At 44.4% G+C, this 24,337-nt stretch overlaps 1 protein-coding gene and 1 long non-coding RNA gene across 22 annotated transcripts in view; one reads left to right on the top strand and one right to left on the bottom strand.

The window, feature by feature from the left end:
• The window catches only part of LOC118090069 (oocyte zinc finger protein XlCOF6-like), a 57,589-nt gene that overhangs the window by 24,251 nt on the left and 9,001 nt on the right, over positions 1-24,337 (bottom strand). For 2 of the 21 annotated variants that reach the window (XM_060278018.1, XM_060278021.1), the window contains exons 1-3: positions 22,565-22,943; positions 21,153-21,542; positions 2,673-3,062 (exon numbers count right to left, since the gene is read on the bottom strand). In XM_060278018.1, the coding sequence (XP_060134001.1) occupies positions 2,673-3,062; positions 21,153-21,542; positions 22,565-22,804 (1,020 nt within the window). In that variant the 5' untranslated portion in view covers positions 22,805-22,943. The other 19 variants (XM_060277998.1, XM_060277999.1, XM_060278015.1 and 16 more) reach the window with 19 other exon arrangements.
• On the top strand, positions 6,459-17,938 carry LOC132592559 (uncharacterized). Its single transcript, XR_009558060.1, has 4 exons — positions 6,459-6,592; positions 8,309-8,493; positions 12,793-12,932; positions 16,347-17,938. It is a non-coding gene; the product is annotated as an uncharacterized LOC132592559 (long non-coding RNA).

Raw genomic sequence — 24,337 nt, 5'->3', positions numbered from 1 at the left:
AGTCCATAGATTAACTATGCTTCTGTTGATTCATCTTTTGTAGCCCTGAAAGGATGATAAATGTATTATGGCCTAAGCTTTTGTGGGCTGCAGTCGGGCAAAGTGGACTCTTGACCAGGAAAGCTGATGCCCCTATGAACTTGGGAGTCTCTTTGTTGGCTTTGTGTACTTATTTTGAAATCTGTACCAAGTTTGTACCAAAGTATCTCCAAGTAAGCTTAGAGATTGATAAAATTACAGGGGTGCTATAAAATATTATACCTTTCACACACAAACCCAGCTTGTAAAATCAGCAAGTTTACACAATTCACTTTTTCCTAGCCCTCCCTGCACACAACAGTGCAAGACATGCCTACAAATACAATGCCTCTATGTACACTGATGGCATGCAAAACCTCATGTGGAAGAAAACTATGGAAGGAATTCAGTATTGTGCCGTGTCAATCATTCCATCACAGAAAGCATGTCAGCTTCCTAGAGATGTAATGGTTCTCCCCCTTCTTTCTCCATGAATTTAACATTGGGCTGTCTTCCCACAGGATCCTTCTCCAACTTGATGCGCTCTGGAAGTTGTTAGACTACAACTCCCACCATTCCATTGGTCATGCTGGCTGTGGGTGAGGGGAGTTGGAATCTCATAATGTCTGGAGGGTACTATGTTGCAAAAGGCTAACTCAGAAGTTCTGGCATTCCCATTGTCTGAGAATTTCAGGCAGGAGAGAGGAAATGGCTTCTGCTGGACCCTCCGCAAATTGCAAAAGCACACAAGGACCCAGACCCCAACCCTTACCCAGAAAGCTGGCCTCTTCTTCACTCTCTCCCTCAGCCTTTACAGAGAGATGGATGTTCTCTGTGTCCAAGGGATCCTGCTCAGACTTTGGGGACTTAATAACCACATCTTCCACAGGCCACAATTCCTGGAACAGAGACCGGGATGCCGATAAGGACATCTTGAAAAGCTAGAGAAGCTGACTGACAGATGTCAGTCAGAAGTCAAGGCTGTCGGCTGGATAACACAGTACACAAGACATAATTAACTTGAAGATTTATTGCCAAACAAGCAATTAGCCTTGGAGAGCTGACGTCGAGCATCCATCAAGTATGCTCAAGTTGACCCTTCTGAAGAATCCTGACGGCATCTGCAGAATATACAGTACTGAACCTATGACCATTGCGTCTCTTGGTTTGTTTTCTGTCTAAACCCTTCCCATTTGTCTACTCTTTGGCCTCATTGGGTCAGCTGCTTCCCCTTCCGGTGAAGGAAAGCTCCCTTCCTTCCTCTACGAGTCTTCCTGTGCCTCTTGAGAGCTTTGGCTTTGTTGCAGCCTGCTTCCAGCTACCGTGTTATCTAAATTCCTTTCAGTGTCAAGAGGAGTGGGAGTTTGTAGCTGTCGGCTCTCAGCTCTCAAATCAGACTGTACTTCTAGGCTTTGGGCTGGTGTGTTCATGACACTGGGTGAGTTAATACTGCTAAATAGCTTTTGGACAGAACTGTAGGCCACTATCCTATACTGTTCACACTCACATGGAAGTAAGTCCCACTGAACTCAATGTGGCTTGCTTCCAAGTAGGCCTCCACAGGACTGCCCTGTTAAACAGTATTCAGAATGCTTCATATGTGTTGGTCCATTCTGAATTATTGTGTCTCGACTCAAGAGGAGGGATTTGAAGATGCCTTTCACCTGACTACACAGCCCCTTTGCAGTGGGAACAGTCAAACCACAAAGCCACTGATCAACCAGAGTTTCCTGTTTTGACCAAACACAGTTTGAAGTTAGCTTAATATCCCGGCTTGTTCCAAATCTGGCAGCTGTAGTTTCCTGGTTTGGGCAAAATGGAAAGTTGCTTAGTTACGGCTTATAAGAGACTGCCTGGTTAGATCACAGTTCACCATCAGGGCCGGCCCAATCATGAGGTAAACTGGGACCATTAGGTCAGGTGGCAGATGCAGGGGGAGATGGGACTAGCACATTCCCAGTTCCCGTTTGTTAGCCTTGCCCCCCAGTGCAGGACCACAGATGGTAAATTTGTGCAACTACCCATGCAGAGTGCTTCTCTTTTGCCCCCTCTCACTAAAGGTTGGGTGGGAGTCCTTCCTGGAGTGATCCATTCTGCTTCTGATGCCCAGGAGATTTTTGTTTTAAACTTGGGTCAACTAAGGTTTCAGCGTAACTTTGCCAAAGAATCCTTAAAAACTGTGCCTATTTGTAAAGCATCTTTTCAGGCTGCGATTCAGTCATCTGAAGCTGGCCATTATATTAATAAATCTTGCAACGACCTTGCAAGGTAGGCCAGTGTTATTCTTTTTTGCACCACACATGGCAGTGCTGAGGCTGCAAGACGTGCCAAGACTTTTACCTCAGTGGGGAGAAAATAGCATTTTGGAAATGGAGGCAATTTAGAGGAGTAAAACGGGGGTTGGAGTAAAGGACCCCTCTTCTGACGTAGCTTCTGCTCTGATTAAATTCAGAGTCCCCTATGGTTGCTTCGTCACATCAGGAGATGTGATTGCAAATCTCCCAAGTTTGGTCTAGCAAGCCTTTTTAAAGTGGATTAGAGAGAAAGTGCAGGGAGGAGGAAAATATTCATAGCTAAACAGAACCTCCATGTCTACAGCCAGTGGACCTGTGACCGCCAGGTGCTGGAAACCCAGGTGAGAGGAGGGCACTTACCTTTCCTAGAAGCCCCTCAGTGTCTGGGAACAGGGTCTGGTCTGTCTCCCCTGCTCTCCCACTGGGCCACTGGCTGTCATCCGTAGCTCCCTTGAAGGATGTCAGGAAGACACCATCCCCGGAGTGGGGAGGAATGGGAGCCTGTGGGGTTTCCCAGCTTGAACAAGGTGGTTGCATTGTCTTCAGGAAATCCTGCCACTGGGCATCCCAGTGCTGCTTCAGCTCCTCCTCCTCCTCTGGCTCCTGCTTAATTTGACGTAAATCTGCCTGAGGCAGAAGATCCCCGAAAGTCTCAACTTGGCCTGCAGGAGATCTCTTTCCTTTGGATTCCAGGCTCTCCCTTCGAATAGGTCTCCTCGGTCCCTGCTCTTCCATTTTTACACTACCCTGCTGGAAAAGGAAAAAAAACACAAAGTAAAATGCCAGTGTAGAATAAAAGTCAAGAATAAAAAACAAAAGCACGTTTTTTTTAACCATTAGCCAGATTTTGAAATATATTATTACTCTTTCTATTTCTGATGTTCAGGCTGTGAATGACAATGTCGCCCAAATAACTCCACCCATGGATGAGAGGAAGTTATCCAAAGACTCGAGGAAACCCCAAGGTTTACGGAAGTATGAATAATATTTGGGGGTGGGAGAACCAAGGCAGTGATAGGGAAATCCAAAAACAACTCAGTAAGAGCACTGATCATGTTCAGTGGCCAGGGAATGCTGATCCTGGCTGCAACTTTAAGCATGTTGGAAAGGCAACAACAGATCTTTGTATATAATTAAGGCTGTGACGGACCCACCTAACATTTAAAGTACATGGCTTCACCCAAGAAATCCTGCGGGCTGCAGTTTGTTAAGGGTGCTGAGAACTGTAGCAATAAACTACAGTTCCCATGATTCTCTGGGGCTTTAAATTCTCTGGATCTACAGACTTAATGCTCTCAACATCCTATGGACACAAACTGCATTGAGATTTCTCTCTAATTACTTTGAGATTTTTTCCCTTAAAATATGAAGCAGTACAGTATAGAAATGAAATGAGTAATAATCTGAACATTAATAACTAACTTCCATTTTGCCTTCCTTAGTCCTTAGAGGCAGAAGCAGGCGAAAGGGAAGGACAGTCGGAGCGGAGGGAGGGCCGTGGAAGAGGACGGGGCTCCCTGATGAGGGACAGGGAGAGGGGCGGCAAAAGCCCCAGGTACGCCCTGATCAGTGGGCGACTATGCAGCCTCCATCGCGAAGCAGCAGCTGCCTTGGACCCCTCATTGTGCGCCTTGAGCTCAACAGCGTCTATAGTATTGAAGGGTTGCAGGGCGCCCTGCAGCCTCTGCCTGGACTCGGGGGCTGATCCTGCCAGGCACGGGCTCTCCTCCTCCTCCTCTTGCTTCGCCCTCCTGCCACCCCCCCCCCTTGCACCTCTGACTCCTCGCTCCTCCGTCCCTGCACTGGAATGCGGATCCTCACCGGGGAAACTCGCCAGGCCACTGCCCGCTGCTCCTCCGCTCTCCTCGGCGGGGGGACAGGAAAGTGCAGCCGCTCTCGAGTCCCCTTGGCTGGCCACGTTTCCTGCCTCTCTGAGCATCGGATCTCGCTGGCTGTGGGTTGGGCCATGGGAGGCTGCAAGGCTGGATGCGCCCCCTTGCAAGGCGAATGCATCGTGCAGGCGGCGAGACCGCCCTGCTGATGCGCACTTCTTCAGATACCAAATGGAAGTGTGCATGCACACGAAAGCTCAAACCTAGTTGGTCTTTAAGGTGCTACTGAAGGAATTTTTTCTATTTTGCTTCAACTCAGACCAACACGGCTACCTACCTGTAACTAGAACTGTAGTTTATGTGCATCTGCCTAAATTTAAACTGGAGGAGAGCTATAACCTCAAAAATGACTTGGCAGTGTTGGGACTGCTGGATGTCTTGGACAGCAGTAAGGCAGATTTTTCTGGAAATGTCAGGAGCCCGGAATCTCTACGTGTCCCATATTGTTCACAAGTCATTTATAGAAGTGAATGAAGAGGGAGCGGCAGCGGCAGCAGCAACTGCTGTTGTTATTACAACAACATGTACCTCTCCACATATTATGGAAGAGGATTTCAATGCTGACCACCCCTTCCTATTTTTTATCCGCCACAACCCAACAAGAAGTGTACTTTTCTTTGGCAGGTTTGCTTCTCCATGAAAAGTAGAAGAAACGGTTGAACCGGATAAACTGATGAACAACATACTGTTGTTTATTTCCTTGTTTTAGTTTCCCCCCAGATACTTAGAATCATGGAACTGTGGAGTTGGAAGGGACATTCCAACTGCTTGCAATGCAGGAATCCTGCCCATGGCCTCCCTTGGTTCTTATAGGCTTTTAGAAGGAAAGTGGTCCATTCTGGATATGGATTGATAACAAAATAATAATACCGGTAATAATAATAATAATTATTATTATTATTTATACCCCACCCATCTGGCTGGGTTTCCCCAGCCACTCTGGGCGGCTTCCAAAAGAAAAATAAAACACAATAATCTATTAAACATTAAAAGCCTCCCTGAACAGGGCTGCCTTCAGTTGTCTTCTAAATGCCTCCTAGTTGTTTTCCTCTTTGACATCTGTTGGGAGGGCGTTCCACAGGGCAGGCGCCACCACCGAGAAGGCCCTCTGCCTAGTTCCCTGCAACTTGGTTCTCGCAACGAGGGAACCGCCAGAAGGCAAACCACTCCAGTACTTTGCAAAGAAAACTCCATGGACATTTTTTAAAAAAGGAGAAGCATGGATGCTTTGGGTTTCTAAAATCTTTTACATTTTGTATTTGATCAAAAGCTTTGTATCCACTCACCTACTTTCAGCAATCAGGAGTGTCATAACCAGGCATTGGAGGAACCTGTCAGGAGTAGGCATCGACCGGTGGTACCAAGTAGTATGGGAAACAGTCTTACTAGAAAAACTAACCAACAAGCTGAAATTACCAACAGGACAAATAGAAGAGGACGCCTTCACCCCGGTATGGTTCCCCTTTATCACACACGCAGCCCAACAAGATACTGACAAAAATTTACCACCAGCATACAAATCAGTACGGCTAACCTGACCCAAAAATACCCACCCACCCCACTCACACATGAAAACAAAGACCATCATAGCCAATCACAAATGAAAAACTACACCCTTGGCCAACCCAAATCTCTCTCACCATCAAAAGAACACAAGCGAATAAAGGAATACCAACGGAAACAAAGCTGACATCAAGCCCTACATATATTAAGCAAAACAGAAACATCTTTGTAATTCAAGAAATTTTTAATAATTTTTTTTTAAAAAAGAAACTTTGTATCCAAAGGTCAATCCTTTGGATAATGTGTTATGCACATGCTCCCTGTTGGGTTATATATGCAAGATAATTGACCGTTAATTTTGTTTATAGTGGGGGTTTTTTAAAGAAAAGAAAAGAATACATCCTTCCACAAGGGTTAACTGATGTCTGGTGTTAAGCTTTGAATGGTTTTTATTGTGTAGTTTTGTGTTTTTATTGCTGCAAACCACATTGATATGATTTTAATTACACAGCAGTGTACACACACATACAAAAGGCGGCCCTGAAAGAGCAATAAAACACACCTAGGCAATTTCTGAAGCTGTTTCCTCCTTCCTTTTCTAGTATCTCATTACCTCTACCCAGCATGTTTACCCAAATTCCCGCTGCCCCACCTGCCAGGGTGAAGCCACCCCATTCCCTCAGAGGCCTTTGCCTTCCCTCCAGCCATAGAAGGGTGGGGAGCTGAGATGCAGCTCAGCCTTCCCAGGTCTCTGGAGAGAGCAATGCTTGCTCCCCAAGCCAACCCCAAACACTTAACAGTTTGCCGACCCACACCTACTTTCTCCTACAGGGCTGCATAAGCAGTGACCGGCTACGAGGACTTTTATTCCTGTCGCCCAGCCAGGTAAGTGCCAGAAACAGAGACGCTGTGCAATTCTTCTGCACCACACGAGTCCAGTGCCGGATCAAACCCTGCCTCAGGGCAGTTGAAATCTCAGGGAGTCCCTCACAAATTATCTCCAAATACTTGATTGCAATTTTCTGTCAAGATCAAATCAATAATGCCCGGGGGCCCGAAAAGGCGTGGGGCTCGTGTGCTCTGCCTGCTTGGTAATCCAGGACTGCACCAGTCGACGCTGCCCAAAACTGCAGTGAGGCACTCGCCTTGTCAGAATGGTTGCAGCTGAGAGAGAGAGAGAGAGAGAGAGAGAGAGAGAGAGAGAGAGAGAGAGAGAGAGAGAGCTTGACTGTTCCAGCCTGAGGAAATATTTTGTATTCTTCTTCTTTGGCGATCACTCGTAGCCGAGTAAGATTTTCTTCCATAAACATGGTTTTAACCGTGGGTCCGTGAGTGACTGTGGAGGCCAATTCAGGAGCCAAACGTCCTTCAGTGGGGAGCTAGATTTCCCGGCAGGAGTTGATCATGGTGAGGGTTTGCCAAGTGTGCCTTCCTCTTAGCACTTTCCCCCCTTTCGTTCTGATTTTGGGCATCTTCAAAACCCATGACACCTTTGGTAAAGGCTCTTCTCCAATTGGAGCGCTCGCAGGCCAGTGTTTCCCAGTTGTCAGTGTTTATACTATACTGTATTTTTTAAAGATTTGCCTTGAGAGAGTCTTTAAACCTCTATAGACCACCAGCATTACGCTTTCCATTTTTAAGTTCGGAATAGAGCAGTTGCTTTGGAAGACGATAATCAGGCATCTGCACAACGTGACCAGCCCAATCAAGCTGGTGTTGAAAAATCATTGCTTCAGCGACATGTTGGTGTGAGTGGTGACTGGGTTAATGAAAGCAGTCTGGTTGGTGGTTTGAGCTCAACCAGGGAAAGGCTTTGCCCATCAAATATTGATGCTTAGACACGGACATTGCAGTTGCACAGGATTGCCCCATAGCCAAGCGACTCCATGTGAGAGATTATTATATGTGAACCTCTGGACTGCCAGTATTTTCCGGGAGGGATTCAAGAGAAGACTGAGAAAATTAGGTCTCCACAGTTAAATTAGTTTAAAGCACTGTCTACCCTAGTGCAACGGAGCCACTTTTAAAAAGAATTTGGGTGCATAGGAATGCGACGGGGAAATGGTATTGAAAAGTGTAGCAAGAACAAAGGTTTAATGGAATCCCCATAAACTGACCAAGAGGAATGGAACAGAATGAATGCTGAATAAAGACCAGATTTAGTATGAAAACGCTGGCTGCATTAAGATAAATTCAACAGAGCAAGTAATTGTTGATGGATGTTAACAGTGGACAATCAATTGGAATAGTTATTGTAAAATATGCAGGGATGTAAGATATTCAAAATGAACCATGGAAAGAGAAGAAGGGAAGTCATTGGATATGTTAAAGTATGTAAAATGTTTGTTTGAAATTGTAAAACAGAATATATATAAAAATAATTTAGTGTAACCACCGCATAAGCTTTATGCACCCCTTTCGTTTTTGTCAATAGCCATATGTAATAACAACATATCTGAAGAAGTGTGCATGCACACGAAACCTTAGTTAGTCTCTAAGATGCTACTGGAAGGAATTTTTTAATTTTGTTTTGACTACACCAGACCAACACGGCTACCTGCCTGTAACTAGAACGTAACAGAAGTTTTCATTTGATTTCAGTCTTTCAGAATTTCACCATGGATGAACTGGCTAATGCAAACACACATTTTGCCCTTGATCTGTTCCAAAAGTTCAATGAATCCAACCCAACAGGCAACATCTTCTTTTCACCCTTTAGCATATCTATTACCCTAGCTATGATTTTCTTGGGGACCAAGGGAAAAACAGCAGCACAGCTCTCAAAGGTCAGCAAAGCTTTTATTTCTATTTTGTGTGTGACAGCTGTTGTGCAGATTTCTGGCTATTTTCTTAAGAAGGTTCGTTTAGAAATAATTTAAAACCCTTTACATTTACAATAGCCCACATAGCAGGAGGTTTTGTTTGGATTCAGATGCGTATTAGAAGATATCCAAAAATATTGCTGTTCTGGCTGTCATGAGAGTGTTTAGTTTTGTTTGTATTGTTGTGTGGTAAAGGTGCTACAATAAAGTTGCTCCTCCTTCTTTCTGTGGCCACACGTCATTTATTGGCCACACATGTCATTTATTTATTTAGAGTCTTTGTAACACTCCGTTCATTGAATGTTTACAGTCCCAGTGCAGGGAGCAAAGCAATAAAAATAGAGAGAAAATATATGCAGAAATTACCAAAATCTTATGAATAGGTCCAATAAAGAATGAGGAAAACAAGAGTAGCTAATATCAACATTAATAAATTAATTAAAACCCACTGCAGCCAATCAACTACACCCTGGGCCTCCCACAATTCCTATGCCAGTGTGGTGTAGTGGTTAAGAGCAGTAGACTCGTAATCTGGGGAACCGGGTTCGCTTCTCCGCTCCTCCACATGCAGCTGCTGGGTGACCGTGGGCTAGTCACACTAGTCACACTTCTTTTAAGTCTCTCAGCCCCACTCACCTCACAGAGTGTGTGTTGTGGGAGAGGAAGGGAAAGGAGAATGTTAGCTGCTTTGAGACTCCTTTGGGTAGTGATAAAGTGGGAATTCAAAATCCAATCTCTTATTCTTCTCCTCCTCCTCCTCTCACTACCAAGGAAATGTAACAAGTGAATTGAAAGAGAACCTACCCAGTTGACGCTAACACAAACCCCCACCTGTACACCATAAAAAAAAAGAATATGTTTCACCACCACCCCTCCTCTACCCCCACATCTTCCCCGACCTTATACTGTGCTCAACACTAATGTCGCATAACAAATGTAACCGATCTGTAGAAAAGACTTTACTTTTGTAAACGAAGAAAAACTTAAATAAATCATTATTTCTGGCTTAACCAAACACTTATGTAAAAACAAAACAACACATTCAAATAGATAAAACAGCAACAGTTTTCATTTATTTCAGAATATTTGTCCCATTTATTTTCTATTATAGTTGACATCTCCCCTCTATCTACTCCCTGTCAGGGAAATAATAGGTGGTTTTATTTTTTTTCTATTTCTAGCTCCTGAAAGCCGCTTTGAATAAGACCATGCCTTATAAATACTTAAAAGCTTTTGGAGAGTCCCCCGTTTTTCTCTTGTATCTCTATTAGTAAAAGAGCTTTAGAGCCCCCTCCCCTTTGAAAAGAACTCTAAATGCAGTCATCCTTTCTCTGACAATGGTTCCGACACACAGCAACCGTTGTTGTTGTTGTTTAGTCGTTTAGTTGTGTCTGACTCTTCGTGAGCCCATGGACCAGAGCACGCCAGGCACTCCTGTCTTGCACTGCCTCCCGCAGTTTGGTCAAACTCATGTTCGTAGCTTCGAGAACACTGTCCAACCATCTCTCTTTTTTTTTTTAAAGAAATTTTTATTGATTTTATGAAACAAGACATACAATATAACACTGTCCCTTCGTTTTCCCTCCACACACCGGTCCACTTCTGCCACCAGTAGGACCCGTGTGCTTTAAGAATCAAAGGGGTCCAATTATGAATTGAGTTCTGCTTCCCTCCTCCCCCCATATCCCCCCCCTGCCACTGAGAGAACAGGTAGGGAAGAGTTATGGGGATCTGCATCCCCCAACTCTTTCATAATCATATTAACAAACCTAAAAGAAAAAAGAAAAAAAGAAAAGACAAAAGAAAAAACAGAAGAAAAGAAAAAATTGGGAAGAATTCAAACTTCCCAGTTCTTATTATTTTAACATCTTAATTGCGACTCCCTCGGTAGTCTTCCTCATGGTTTTCCAACAAAATCTAATTACTTGTGGCGAATTTTCCAACTCAGCTTCAAATCTTAATCTTATAATATTAACTCAATCCTCCTCCTTTTTCATGCTGTCCCCCCACAGGTCCCCTCCTGCCACAAGAGGAACCTGCAGGGCAACAGCACTTCCAAGGTTCCATTTTCTCCTCACCCATCTGGGCACCCCCTGCCACTGAGTGCCTCAGAATAAGGAGAGGAGGGTGGGCAGCTTTCTGCCTAAATACCTCACTTAACCTACAATAATTTACAATCACTTGAAAGTTCTTTCCCAACCATTCTTATACTCCCTTAAGGAAACATAACTTTTTTTCTCTTTCTTATTTATATTCCATCTCCTCTCCCCAAGTCTTTCCCCCCCAATTGGTTCAGCGTTTCCATTGTCAAGCCAAGATTTTGAAAACCGTCTTTCAGAGACCAAAACAATACCTTTTAACTAAAGTTTTTACCCCACACCCATTCTTTCCCAGATCCATCTCCAGACCTTTGCCCCCCTCTGCCCCTGTCCTTCCCATCCCACAAAAACCCCACTCCACATTTTAACTCCTCCAGGATCTTCAATTCCATTAGACTTTAAGTCTCTTTGTCTCTCATCTTCTTGTTCTACTTGTTTTTCTCCCTTTTGGAGATCATATTTTGCTTCATCCCAAACAAATTTGTCATAGTCCAAGTCCTCTTCGAGTTGTTTCTTATCACCCACAGTCTCAGAGTCAATAATCTCCAAATTTGGATTAACCTCTAAGTCCTGGACTTGGACTTCAATCTCAACTGGTGGTGAATTGGGATGTTGCCGATCCTTGTAGAAATCTTCCCATGACAGCAAGTAGTTCAGCACAGTCTCCTGGAAGGCTCGAGAAAGTTTTGTTTTCATACCTCTCGTAACCGCAGATAAACAGGGTGTAGGGAACAATGGGTACTGGAAAATTCCTTTCTCAGACGATCGACTCCATTTTGGCTGTTCTTTTTCTTAGTTCCTAACACAGTCCCAAATCCATTCTTACTTCCAATTTAAATAATTCTTTAACAATTTCAAACAATCTTTCTTGTTCACAGCAGTGCAATCAATCCACCCAGTCTTTTGACAGTTTGACAGCTTTTGACAGCTGTCAAAACGCTCTTCACTTTAATACCGCTGTACCTCAAGGGGTGCCGGACTCAGGGGCTGAGATGGTTCCAAAAAGTCTTTTTTCCCTCTCGGGTCCACAGTTTCAAATTCTTTTGTTATTCGGCTTAGGATTTTTTTTTCCAAACGCCTCCCAGTTTCCCATTAGGAAGAGACCGGCTTCCGTTTCTTTAAAGTCTCTCCTATTTTCCAATCAGCAAATTTAGGGTCCAAATCAAAGTTCCACTTACTTCTTTAGGAATCTTTAGTTTCAAATCGGAAGAATCCGCCGCTTGCCGGGTCAGGACTCGGAGCTTCGCTTCCTGGAGGTAAGATGTAGCCCAAAATGGCTCCCGCGGTTCAACCCCGCCGGCTCACGATCGCTCTATTGAGCTCTCGGGCGGCGGGGGATCCGCCAAACGGAGCGGCCGCTGGGCTCCTGAGTCATCGGAACTCTCGATCCGATGTTTTTACGGGGAGTCCGCTCGCTCTGCGGACTTCCCCCCCCTCCGAGAAGCCAGGGACCTCGGCACGCGAAAGTCCCTGCGTCCTTCTCACCGCCGCGACGAACCGGAAGTCCATCTCGTCCTCTGTCGTCCCCTTCTCCTAGTGCCCTCAATCTTTCCCAACATCAGGGTCTTTTCCAAGGAGTCTTCTCTTCTCATGAGGTGGCCAAAGTATTGGAGCCTCAGCTTCACGGTCTGTCCTTCCAGTGAGCACTCAGGGCTGATTTCCTTCAGAATGGATAGGTTTGATCTTCTTGCAGTCCATGGGACTCTCAAGAGTCTCCTCCAGCACCATAATTCGAAGGCATCAATTCTTTGGCGATCAGCCTTCTTTATGGTCCATCTCTCACTTCCATACATCACTACTGGGAAAACCATAGCTTTAACTATATGGACCTTTGTCGACAAGGTCTGAAGCTCAACATCAAAAAAACCAAGATCATGGCCACTGGTCCCATCACCTCCTGACAAATAGAAGGGGAAGAAATGGAGGCAGTGAGAGATTTTACTTTCTTGGGCTCCTTGATCACTGCAGATGGTGACATCAGTCCTGAAATTAAAAGACGCCTGCTTCTTGGGAGGAAAGCAATGACAAACCTACACAGCAACCGTACTGTACTGTATATGTGTCATTAGGAGACCAGAAAGTTGGTTGTGCAGTCTGTTTTTTAATTGGCATAAATTTGAATGGCTGCCGTGCTGATGACTTAGGACTTCTTTCTTCCATGCAGACATTTCACTTTGATGATGTTGAAGACCTTCATTCAAGATTCCAGGCATTCAATACTGAGATTAATAGTAGTGCACCCTATACTGTATATTGAAGCTCGCTAATAAGCTGCACAGAGAAAAGACATGCACCTTTTTGCAGGTAAGTAACTTTGAAAACTTGCTTTCTATTACCCTAGAATAGATTAGCTTTGCCCAGTCTGGTACCCTGCATAATGTATCAGACTTCAACTCAGTCAGCATGGCCAATGGCAAAGGGGCGATGGGATTTGTAGTCCAAAATATCTGGGTTTCAGCAAGGGTGGAGAAAGGGGTTCTAGACTCTGTTATTTAATGAACTCATCAATACAATTATTCTTGGTTGTTGAATCTTCAATAATTTCAAACAAAGTGACTTTGTGTGTTGCAGTCCAGTGGGCAGATAGGTCCACTCTAAAACATCTGTTATTTGAATGCTTTTTTTAAAAAAATGCACACACAAATATTGCTGTTCCAACAAGGATAGGGCAGTGGAAGCTGGTCCATTGAGATGAATGGGGCAGTCCGTGCTCCACCAACCTGTCTGCCCTCATCCAGCCCCCACCTGCATGCCTTCTAACAAGGGGGTGGCACTTCCAATCAGCCTCCTTCTCCTCAGAATCAGTGTTGCGCCTTGTAGGGAAGGGAGAAAAACTAGACTTATTTGGCTCTGCCACCACCGGGATATAGGTACCAATTTTATTGTGGTTGGCATTTTGGGATGTGTAAGGGGGACTCCCTACAGGGAGCCAGCCCCCATCATCCTAACGTCCACCTCATCAAGTACAGAGAGCACCAGTGGTTCTGAAGCAGCCAGAGGGGGAGGAGGAGACTGGGAGAGGGAGAGAAATCAGAGTGAAGAACAATGGGAAAGCTCAGAGATGGAGGGATGCAGGCAGACGCTTGGGAATTCTGCAGAGCCAGGGAACCGACTGCTGAGGGAGGAAACTGAAAGGGCATCGCTCCTTCCGGCGCCAGAAATGAGGACAGCACTGCAAGATCAAGGGGGCGGCATTTTGGGGTGCCCAGACTACTTTGCTAGCATAGGAACAGACGTACGCCATTGCCGGATTCTGATTCGGGATGAGAGGTCATGTTTTTAAGCTGTCTCTACACTGTAAATAATTAGCACAATAAACATCTTTATGTGTAGTCCTTTTCTACAGGGCTGTATTGTTCCAGAATATACCTATTTTTTGTGGTGGGAGGCTATCACTGATTTCTCAGTGTTCTTTATCTGTTCTGTACATTATAAGAGAACATAGCATCTTCATGATATTTTCTCTGAGACTACAGCATGCTGTAAACTTTATGTCTCCTTCCATAGTTTCTCACACTCATTTATATGAATATGTATTCTAAGGTGTGCATTTTGACTGAAACTCTTTCCACATTCAATACATTTAAATGGTTTCTCCCGTGTGAGTTTGTTCATGGATTCTAACTGCTTCATTGTTACTGAAGCTCTTTCCACATTCAGTACATTTAAATGGTTTCTCCCCTGTGTGTGTTCGTTGGTGTACTCTAAGTGCTCCACTTTGACTGAAGCTCTTACCACATTCAATACATTTAAATGGTTTCTCCCCCGTGTGAGTTTGTTGGTGTCTTCTAAGTGCTCCACTTTTACTGAAGCACTTTGCACATTCAATACATTTAAATGGTTTCTCCCCTGTGTGTGTTCGTTGATGTATTCTAAGGTGTGCATTTTGACTGAAGCTCTTTCCACATTCAATACATTTAAATGGTTTCTCCCCTGTGTGTGTTCGTTGGTGTACTCTAAGTGCTCCACTTTGACTGAAGCTCTTACCACATTCAATACATTTAAATGGTTTCTCCCCCGTGTGAGTTTGTTGGTGTCTTCTAAGTGCTCCACTTTTACTGAAGCACTTTGCACATTCAATACATTTAAATGGTTTCTCCCCTGTGTGTGTTCGTTGATGTATTCTAAGGTGTGCATTTTGACTGAAGCTCTTTCCACATTCAATACATTTAAATGGTTTCTCCCCTGTGTGTGTTCGTTGGTGTACTCTAAGTGCTCCACTTTTACTGAAGCTCTTACCACATTCAGTACATTTAAATGGTTTCTCCCCCGTGTGTGTTCGTTGGTGTATTCTAAGTGCTTCATTTTTACTGAAGCACTTTGCACATTCAATACATTTAAATGGTTTCTCCCCTGTGTGTGTTCGTTGGTGTATTCTAAGTGCTCCACTTTCATTGAAACTCTTTCCACATTCAATACATTTAAATGGTTTCTCCCCTGTGTGTGTTCGTTGGTGTACTCTAAGTGCTCCACTTTTACTGAAGCTCTTACCACATTCAATACATTTAAATGGTTTCTCCCCTGTGTGTGTTCGTTGGTGTACTCTAAGTGATTCATTTTTACTGAAGCTCTTTCCACATTCAATACATTTAAATGGTTTCTCCCCTGTGTGTGTTCGTTGGTGTACTCTAAGTGTTCCACTTTCACTGAAGCTCTTACCACATTCAATACATTTAAATGGTTTCTCCCCTGTGTGTGTTCGTTGGTGTATTCTAAGTGCTCTACTTTCACTGAAGCTCTTACCACATTCAATACATTTAAATGGTTTCTCCCCCGTGTGAGATCGTTGATGGATTCTAAGTGTTTCATTGTTACTGAAGCACTTTGCACATTCAATACATTTAAATGGTTTCTCCCCTGTGTGTGTTCGTTGATGTATTCTAAGGTGTGCATTTTGACTGAAGCTCTTTCCACATTCAATACATTTAAATGGTTTCTCCCCTGTGTGTGTTCGTTGGTGTACTCTAAGTGCTCCACTTTGACTGAAGCTCTTACCACATTCAGTACATTTAAATGGTTTCTCCCCCGTGTGTGTTCGTTGGTGTATTCTAAGTGCTTCATTTTGACTGAAGCTCTTTCCACATTCAATACATTTAAATGCTTTCTCCCCTGTGTGTGTTCGTTGGTGTACTCTAAGTGCTCCACTTTTACTGAAGCTCTTACCACATTCAGTACATTTAAATGGTTTCTCCCCCGTGTGTGTTCGTTGGTGTATTCTAAGTGCTTCATTTTGACTGAAGCTCTTTCCACATTCAATACATTTAAATGGTTTCTCCCCTGTGTGTGTTCGTTGGTGTATTCTAAGTGCTTCATTTTTACTGAAGCTCTTTCCACATTCAATACATTTAAATGGTTTCTCCCCTGTGTGTATTCGTTCATGGATTCTAAGTGCTCCACTTTGACTGAAGCTCTTACCACATTCAATACAGTCAAATGGTTTCTCCCCTGTGTGTGTTCGTTGGTGTATTCTAAGTGCTCCACTTTTACTGAACCTCTTTCCACATTCCATACATTTAAATGGTTTCTCCCCCGTGTGAGATCGTTGATGTCTTCTAACGTGTACATTTTGACTGAAGCTCTTTCCACATTCCATACATTTAAATGGTTTCTCCCCTGTGTGAATTCGTTGATGTGTCCTCAGTCTTCCACTGTAACTAAAGCACATCCCACATTCCCTGCATTTAAACTGTTTCTTTGTCCTTCCCAATGAATTCACAGGTGGCTCCATAGAATTCTGATTGTCATCTTCCTCACCTGTTTGGGAGTCAGGGAGGAAAGAGAATCCTGTTAGGCTTTCAAGAAAGACAAGAAAGAAACTGAACACCCGTCAATCCCAATGTGCACCTTCTCTTATTTTCACACCGTCTCCATTCTCTACTGTCCTCGCTATGTTCCAAATTTTTAGGAATGCGGAGGAGATAATGGCAAGAGTAACACATGATCCCTCCATTCATATGTAATAAAGGATCTTCATTGGAATGGGCTCCTTAAACACATCTCTGTATTTTTCATTTTCAATTGAGGAAATGATCTCAGGCTCGAGTAACAGTATCTTCTATGAGTAATTAGCAAAACTTAAGTGTTGTTATGCCACATGCAACGGTGAGAATATTGCAGTATATTAGAACATAAGAAGAGCCTGCTGGATCAGCAAAGGCCCACCTAATCCAGCGTCCTGTTGTCTCAGGGGCCAACCAGATGACTGTGGGAAACCAGCAAGCAGATTTGAACACAAGAGCCCTCTGCCTTCCTGTGCTTTCCAGAAACTAGTACAGTGGTACCTTGGTTCTCAAACTTAATCCATTCCGGAAGTACGTAACAAAACCAAAGCGTGCCAAAACAAAAGTGTGCCTTCGCATAGAAAATAATGCAAAATGGATTCATCAATTGCAGATTTTTTTTAAAAAAATCCTAAAACAGTACTTTAACATGAATTTTACCATCTTGCGAGACCATTGATCCATAAAATGAAATCAATAAACAATATACTGTACTATAAAATAAGACAGGATTGTAGATGATAAAAATTAAAATTACTTTTCCCCCCTTACCTGCAGTTGATAGTCATTGTTTGGATGGGGGGCTTTAATCCATTTCCGCAGTCACACAATCAATCAATCAATCAATCAATCAGTGACACGGACACAAAAACAAATGAACTGAAAAAGCCTCCAAAACAAAAATGTAAAATAAATCACAAAAACAAAAGTTGCACTGCGAAATAAATAAGCTCCAGACCACTTAAACAGACAGCACTTTCATGCTTGGAAATAATTTGCTTCTTTATATATTTACATTTTTTTTCTTACCTGCACTGATGATAGTCATTGTTTGGATGGGGGGCTTTAATCCATCCATACAATCAATCAATCAATCAATCAGTGACACGGACACAAAAACAAATGAACTGAAAAAGCCTCCAAAACAAAAATGTAAAATAAATCACAAAAACAAAAGTTGCACTGCGAAATAAATAAGCTCCAGACCACTTAAACAGACAGCACTTTCATGCTTGGAAATAATTTGCTTCTTTATATATTTACATTTTTTTTCTTACCTGCACTGATGATAGTCATTGTTTGGATGGGGGGCTTTAATCCATTTCCGCAGTCACACAATCAATCAATCAATCAATCAATTAATCAGTGACACAGTCACAAAAACAAATGAACCGAAAAAGCCTCCAAAACAAAAATGTAAAATAAATCACAAAAACAAAAGTTGCACTGCGAAATAAATAAGCTCCAGACCACTTAAACAGACAGCACTTTCATGCTTGGAAATAATTTGCTTCTTTATATATAGGGAAGTCTCGGGAGGGTGGGAGAGGGAGGGAGGGAGAGGAGGGTATAAAAAGGGGGGAATTGATGATGTGTTTTGTTAAATTTGTTCAATAAAAACATTATAAAAAAGGAAATAATTTGCTTCTTTATCTCCATTGTTGTTCTGCTAATGGTTCTTTTGGTTTTGCAGCTTTTATTCATTTCTGCAGTTAAAGAATCAATTAATCAGTAGCTGAACTGGGTTGCACACAGTCACAAAAACAAAACAAAAAAGCAGAAAATAAATATCAAAAACAGACAGATCTCAGTGTGGCACTGAAAACAGAAGTTTGGTACTCATACTGGAAGTGTAACACTCAATCCGGAGCACGTTCGGCTTCCGAAAAAAGTTCCCAAACCAGAACATTTACTTCCAAGTTGTTTGACTACTAAACCCTTTGAGAACCAAGGTACCACTGTATTCAGAAGCATTATTGCCTAGGACCGCGAGGGCAGAGCACAGACATCAGTATAATCCTTTTTTTCAATCTATCCCAGTTGCTGGCTGTCACTGCTTCCTGTAGAATGGAAGTCCATAGATTAACTATGCTTCTGTTGATTCATCTTTTGTAGCCCTGAAAGGATGATAAATGTATTATGGCCTAAGCTTTTGTGGGCTGCAGTCGGGCAAAGTGGACTCTTGACCAGGAAAGCTGATGCCCCTATGAACTTGGGAGTCTCTTTGTTGGCTTTGTGTACTTATTTTGAAATCTGTACCAAGTTTGTACCAAAGTATCTCCAAGTAAGCTTAGAGATTGATAAAATTACAGGGGTGCTATAAAATATTATACCTTTCACACACAAACCCAGCTTGTAAAATCAGCAAGTTTACACAATTCACTTTTTCCTAGCCCTCCCTGCACACAACAGTGCAAGACATGCCTACAAATACAATGCCTCTATGTACACTGATGGCATGCAAAACCTCATGTGGAAGAAAACTATGGAAGGAATTCAGTATTGTGCCGTGTCAATCATTCCATCACAGAAAGCATGTCAGCTTCCTAGAGATGTAATGGTTCTCCCCCTTCTTTCTCCATGAATTTAACATTGGGCTGTCTTCCCACAGGATCCTTCTCCAACTTGATGCGCTCTGGAAGTTGTTAGACTACAACTCCCACCATTCCATTGGTCATGCTGGCTGTGGGTGAGGGGAGTTGGAATCTCATAATGTCTGGAGGGTACTATGTTGCAAAAGGCTAACTCAGAAGTTCTGGCATTCCCATTGTCTGAGAATTTCAGGCAGGAGAGAGGAAATGGCTTCTGCTGGACCCTCCGCAAATTGCAAAAGCACACAAGGACCCAGACCCCAACCCTTACCCAGAAAGCTGGCCTCTTCTTCACTCTCTCCCTCAGCCTTTACAGAGAGATGGATGTTCTCTGTGTCCAAGGGATCCTGCTCAGACTTTGGGGACTTAATAACCACATCTTCCACAGGCCACAATTCCTGGAACAGAGACCGGGATGCCGATAAGGACATCTTGAAAAGCTAGAGAAGCTGACTGACAGATGTCAGTCAGAAGTCAAGGCTGTCGGCTGGATAACACAGTACACAAGACATAATTAACTTGAAGATTTATTGCCAAACAAGCAATTAGCCTTGGAGAGCTGACGTCGAGCATCCATCAAGTATGCTCAAGTTGACCCTTCTGAAGAATCCTGACGGCATCTGCAGAATATACAGTACTGAACCTATGACCATTGCGTCTCTTGGTTTGTTTTCTGTCTAAACCCTTCCCATTTGTCTACTCTTTGGCCTCATTGGGTCAGCTGCTTCCCCTTCCGGTGAAGGAAAGCTCCCTTCCTTCCTCTACGAGTCTTCCTGTGCCTCTTGAGAGCTTTGGCTTTGTTGCAGCCTGCTTCCAGCTACCGTGTTATCTAAATTCCTTTCAGTGTCAAGAGGAGTGGGAGTTTGTAGCTGTCGGCTCTCAGCTCTCAAATCAGACTGTACTTCTAGGCTTTGGGCTGGTGTGTTCATGACACTGGGTGAGTTAATACTGCTAAATAGCTTTTGGACAGAACTGTAGGCCACTATCCTATACTGTTCACACTCACATGGAAGTAAGTCCCACTGAACTCAATGTGGCTTGCTTCCAAGTAGGCCTCCACAGGACTGCCCTGTTAAACAGTATTCAGAATGCTTCATATGTGTTGGTCCATTCTGAATTATTGTGTCTCGACTCAAGAGGAGGGATTTGAAGATGCCTTTCACCTGACTACACAGCCCCTTTGCAGTGGGAACAGTCAAACCACAAAGCCACTGATCAACCAGAGTTTCCTGTTTTGACCAAACACAGTTTGAAGTTAGCTTAATATCCCGGCTTGTTCCAAATCTGGCAGCTGTAGTTTCCTGGTTTGGGCAAAATGGAAAGTTGCTTAGTTACGGCTTATAAGAGACTGCCTGGTTAGATCACAGTTCACCATCAGGGCCGGCCCAATCATGAGGTAAACTGGGACCATTAGGTCAGGTGGCAGATGCAGGGGGAGATGGGACTAGCACATTCCCAGTTCCCGTTTGTTAGCCTTGCCCCCCAGTGCAGGACCACAGATGGTAAATTTGTGCAACTACCCATGCAGAGTGCTTCTCTTTTGCCCCCTCTCACTAAAGGTTGGGTGGGAGTCCTTCCTGGAGTGATCCATTCTGCTTCTGATGCCCAGGAGATTTTTGTTTTAAACTTGGGTCAACTAAGGTTTCAGCGTAACTTTGCCAAAGAATCCTTAAAAACTGTGCCTATTTGTAAAGCATCTTTTCAGGCTGCGATTCAGTCATCTGAAGCTGGCCATTATATTAATAAATCTTGCAACGACCTTGCAAGGTAGGCCAGTGTTATTCTTTTTTGCACCACACATGGCAGTGCTGAGGCTGCAAGACGTGCCAAGACTTTTACCTCAGTGGGGAGAAAATAGCATTTTGGAAATGGAGGCAATTTAGAGGAGTAAAACGGGGGTTGGAGTAAAGGACCCCTCTTCTGACGTAGCTTCTGCTCTGATTAAATTCAGAGTCCCCTATGGTTGCTTCGTCACATCAGGAGATGTGATTGCAAATCTCCCAAGTTTGGTCTAGCAAGCCTTTTTAAAGTGGATTAGAGAGAAAGTGCAGGGAGGAGGAAAATATTCATAGCTAAACAGAACCTCCATGTCTACAGCCAGTGGACCTGTGACCGCCAGGTGCTGGAAACCCAGGTGAGAGGAGGGCACTTACCTTTCCTAGAAGCCCCTCAGTGTCTGGGAACAGGGTCTGGTCTGTCTCCCCTGCTCTCCCACTGGGCCACTGGCTGTCATCCGTAGCTCCCTTGAAGGATGTCAGGAAGACACCATCCCCGGAGTGGGGAGGAATGGGAGCCTGTGGGGTTTCCCAGCTTGAACAAGGTGGTTGCATTGTCTTCAGGAAATCCTGCCACTGGGCATCCCAGTGCTGCTTCAGCTCCTCCTCCTCCTCTGGCTCCTGCTTAATTTGACGTAAATCTGCCTGAGGCAGAAGATCCCCGAAAGTCTCAACTTGGCCTGCAGGAGATCTCTTTCCTTTGGATTCCAGGCTCTCCCTTCGAATAGGTCTCCTCGGTCCCTGCTCTTCCATTTTTACACTACCCTGCTGGAAAAGGAAAAAAAACACAAAGTAAAATGCCAGTGTAGAATAAAAGTCAAGAATAAAAAACAAAAGCACGTTTTTTTTAACCATTAGCCAGATTTTGAAATATATTATTACTCTTTCTATTTCTGATGTTCAGGCTGTGAATGACAATGTCGCCCAAATAACTCCACCCATGGATGAGAGGAAGTTATCCAAAGACTCGAGGAAACCCCAAGGTTTACGGAAGTATGAATAATATTTGGGGGTGGGAGAACCAAGGCAGTGATAGGGAAATCCAAAAACAACTCAGTAAGAGCACTGATCATGTTCAGTGGCCAGGGAATGCTGATCCTGGCTGCAACTTTAAGCATGTTGGAAAGGCAACAACAGATCTTTGTATATAATTAAGGCTGTGACGGACCCACCTAACATTTAAAGTACATGGCTTCACCCAAGAAATCCTGCGGGCTGCAGTTTGTTAAGGGTGCTGAGAACTGTAGCAATAAACTACAGTTCCCATGATTCTCTGGGGCTTTAAATTCTCTGGATCTACAGACTTAATGCTCTCAACATCCTATGGACACAAACTGCATTGAGATTTCTCTCTAATTACTTTGAGATTTTTTCCCTTAAAATATGAAGCAGTACAGTATAGAAATGAAATGAGTAATAATCTGAACATTAATAACTAACTTCCATTTTGCCTTCCTTAGTCCTTAGAGGCAGAAGCAGGCGAAAGGGAAGGACAGTCGGAGCGGAGGGAGGGCCGTGGAAGAGGACGGGGCTCCCTGATGAGGGACAGGGAGAGGGGCGGCAAAAGCCCCAGGTACGCCCTGATCAGTGGGCGACTATGCAGCCTCCATCGCGAAGCAGCAGCTGCCTTGGACCCCTCATTGTGCGCCTTGAGCTCAACAGCGTCTATAGTATTGAAGGGTTGCAGGGCGCCCTGCAGCCTCTGCCTGGACTCGGGGGCTGATCCTGCCAGGCACGGGCTCTCCTCCTCCTCCTCTTGCTTCGCCCTCCTGCCACCCCCCCCCTTGCACCTCTGACTCCTCGCTCCTCCGTCCCTGCACTGGAATGCGGATCCTCACCGGGGAAACTCGCCAGGCCACTGCCCGCTGCTCCTCCGCAATCCTCGGCGGGGGGACAGGAAAGTGCATCCGCTCTCGAGTCCCCTTGGCTGGCCACGTTTCCTGCCTCTCTGAGCATCGGATCTCGCTGGCTGTGGGTTGGGCCATGGGAGGCTGCAAGCCTGGATGCGCCCCCTTGCAAGGCGAATGCATCGTGCAGGCGGCGAGACCGCCCTGCTGATACGCACTTCTTCAGATACCAAATGGTAAATTTCCAAATGGTACATTGCCAAAACGCTGTAGCTGCAGTGCAGCAGCACAGGAACAATATGTTCAATTCATATTCTCTCTCTCTCTCTCTCTCTCTCTCTCTCTCTCTCTCTCTCTCTCTCTCTCTCTCTCTCTCTCTCTCTCTCTCTCTCTCAAACATCTGTTATTTGAATGCTTTTTTAAAAAATGCACACACAAATATTGCTGTTCCAACAAGGATAGGGCAGTGGAAGCTGGTCCATTGAGATGAATGGGGCAGTCCGTGCTCCACCAACCTGTCTGCCCTCATCCAGCCCCCACCTGCATGCCTTCTAACAAGGGGGTGGCACTTCCAATCAGCTTCCTTCTCCTCAGAATCAGTGTTGCGCCTTGTAGGGAAGGGAGAAAAACTAGACTTATTTGGCTCTGCCACCACCGGGATATAGGTACCAATTTTATTGTGGTTGGCATTTTGGGATGTGTAAGGGGGACTCCCTACAGGGAGCCAGCCCCCATCATCCTAACGTCCACCTCATCAAGTACAGAGAGCACCAGTGGTTCTGAAGCAGCCAGAGGGGGAGGAGGAGACTGGGAGAGGGAGAGAAATCAGAGTGAAGAACAATGGGAAAGCTCAGAGATGGAGGGATGCAGGCAGACGCTTGGGAATACTGCAGAGCCAGGGAACCGACTGCTGAGGGAGGAAACTGAAAGGGCATCGCTCCTTCCGGCGCCAGAAATGAGGACAGCACTGCAACGCAGGTCAAGGGGGCGGCATTTTGGGGTGCCCAGACTACTTTGCTAGCGTAGGAACAGACGTACGCCATTGCCGGATTCTGATTCTCTCTCTCTCTCTCTCTCTCTCTCTCTCTCTCTCTCTCTCTCTCTCTCTCTCTCTCTCTCTCTCTCAATTGCAGCTGCAGAAGCACCTCACCTTAGGAAAGCCCATCACTCATTCCCACCCCCACCCCCACTACCCTCTGTATATATATATAAGGGTCTGACACTTCTGTTTCCAGTGTATCTGAAGAAGTGTGCATGCACACGAAAGCTCATACCAAAATAAAAACTTAGTTGGTCTTTAAGGTGCTACTGAAGGAATTTTTTCTATTTTGCTTCAACTCAGACCAACACGGCTACCTACCTGTAACTAGAACTGTAGTTTATGTGCATCTGCCTAAATTTAAACTGGAGGAGAGCTATAACCTCAAAAATGACTTGGCAGTGTTGGGACTGCTGGATGTCTTGGACAGCAGTAAGGCAGATTTTTCTGGAAATGTCAGGAGCCCGGAATCTCTACGTGTCCCATATTGTTCACAAGTCATTTATAGAAGTGAATGAAGAGGGAGCGGCAGCGGCAGCAGCAACTGCTGTTGTTATTACAACAACATGTACCTCTCCACATATTATGGAAGAGGATTTCAATGCTGACCACCCCTTCCTATTTTTTATCCGCCACAACCCAACAAGAAGTGTACTTTTCTTTGGCAGGTTTGCTTC

The sequence above is a fragment of the Zootoca vivipara genome, chromosome 8 (assembly GCF_963506605.1).
Source record: "Zootoca vivipara chromosome 8, rZooViv1.1, whole genome shotgun sequence".
Classification (NCBI taxonomy): Eukaryota; Metazoa; Chordata; class Lepidosauria; order Squamata; family Lacertidae; genus Zootoca; species Zootoca vivipara.
Note: the sequence above shows the minus strand (reverse complement) of the source record. Positions and strands in the feature narration are given on the sequence as shown.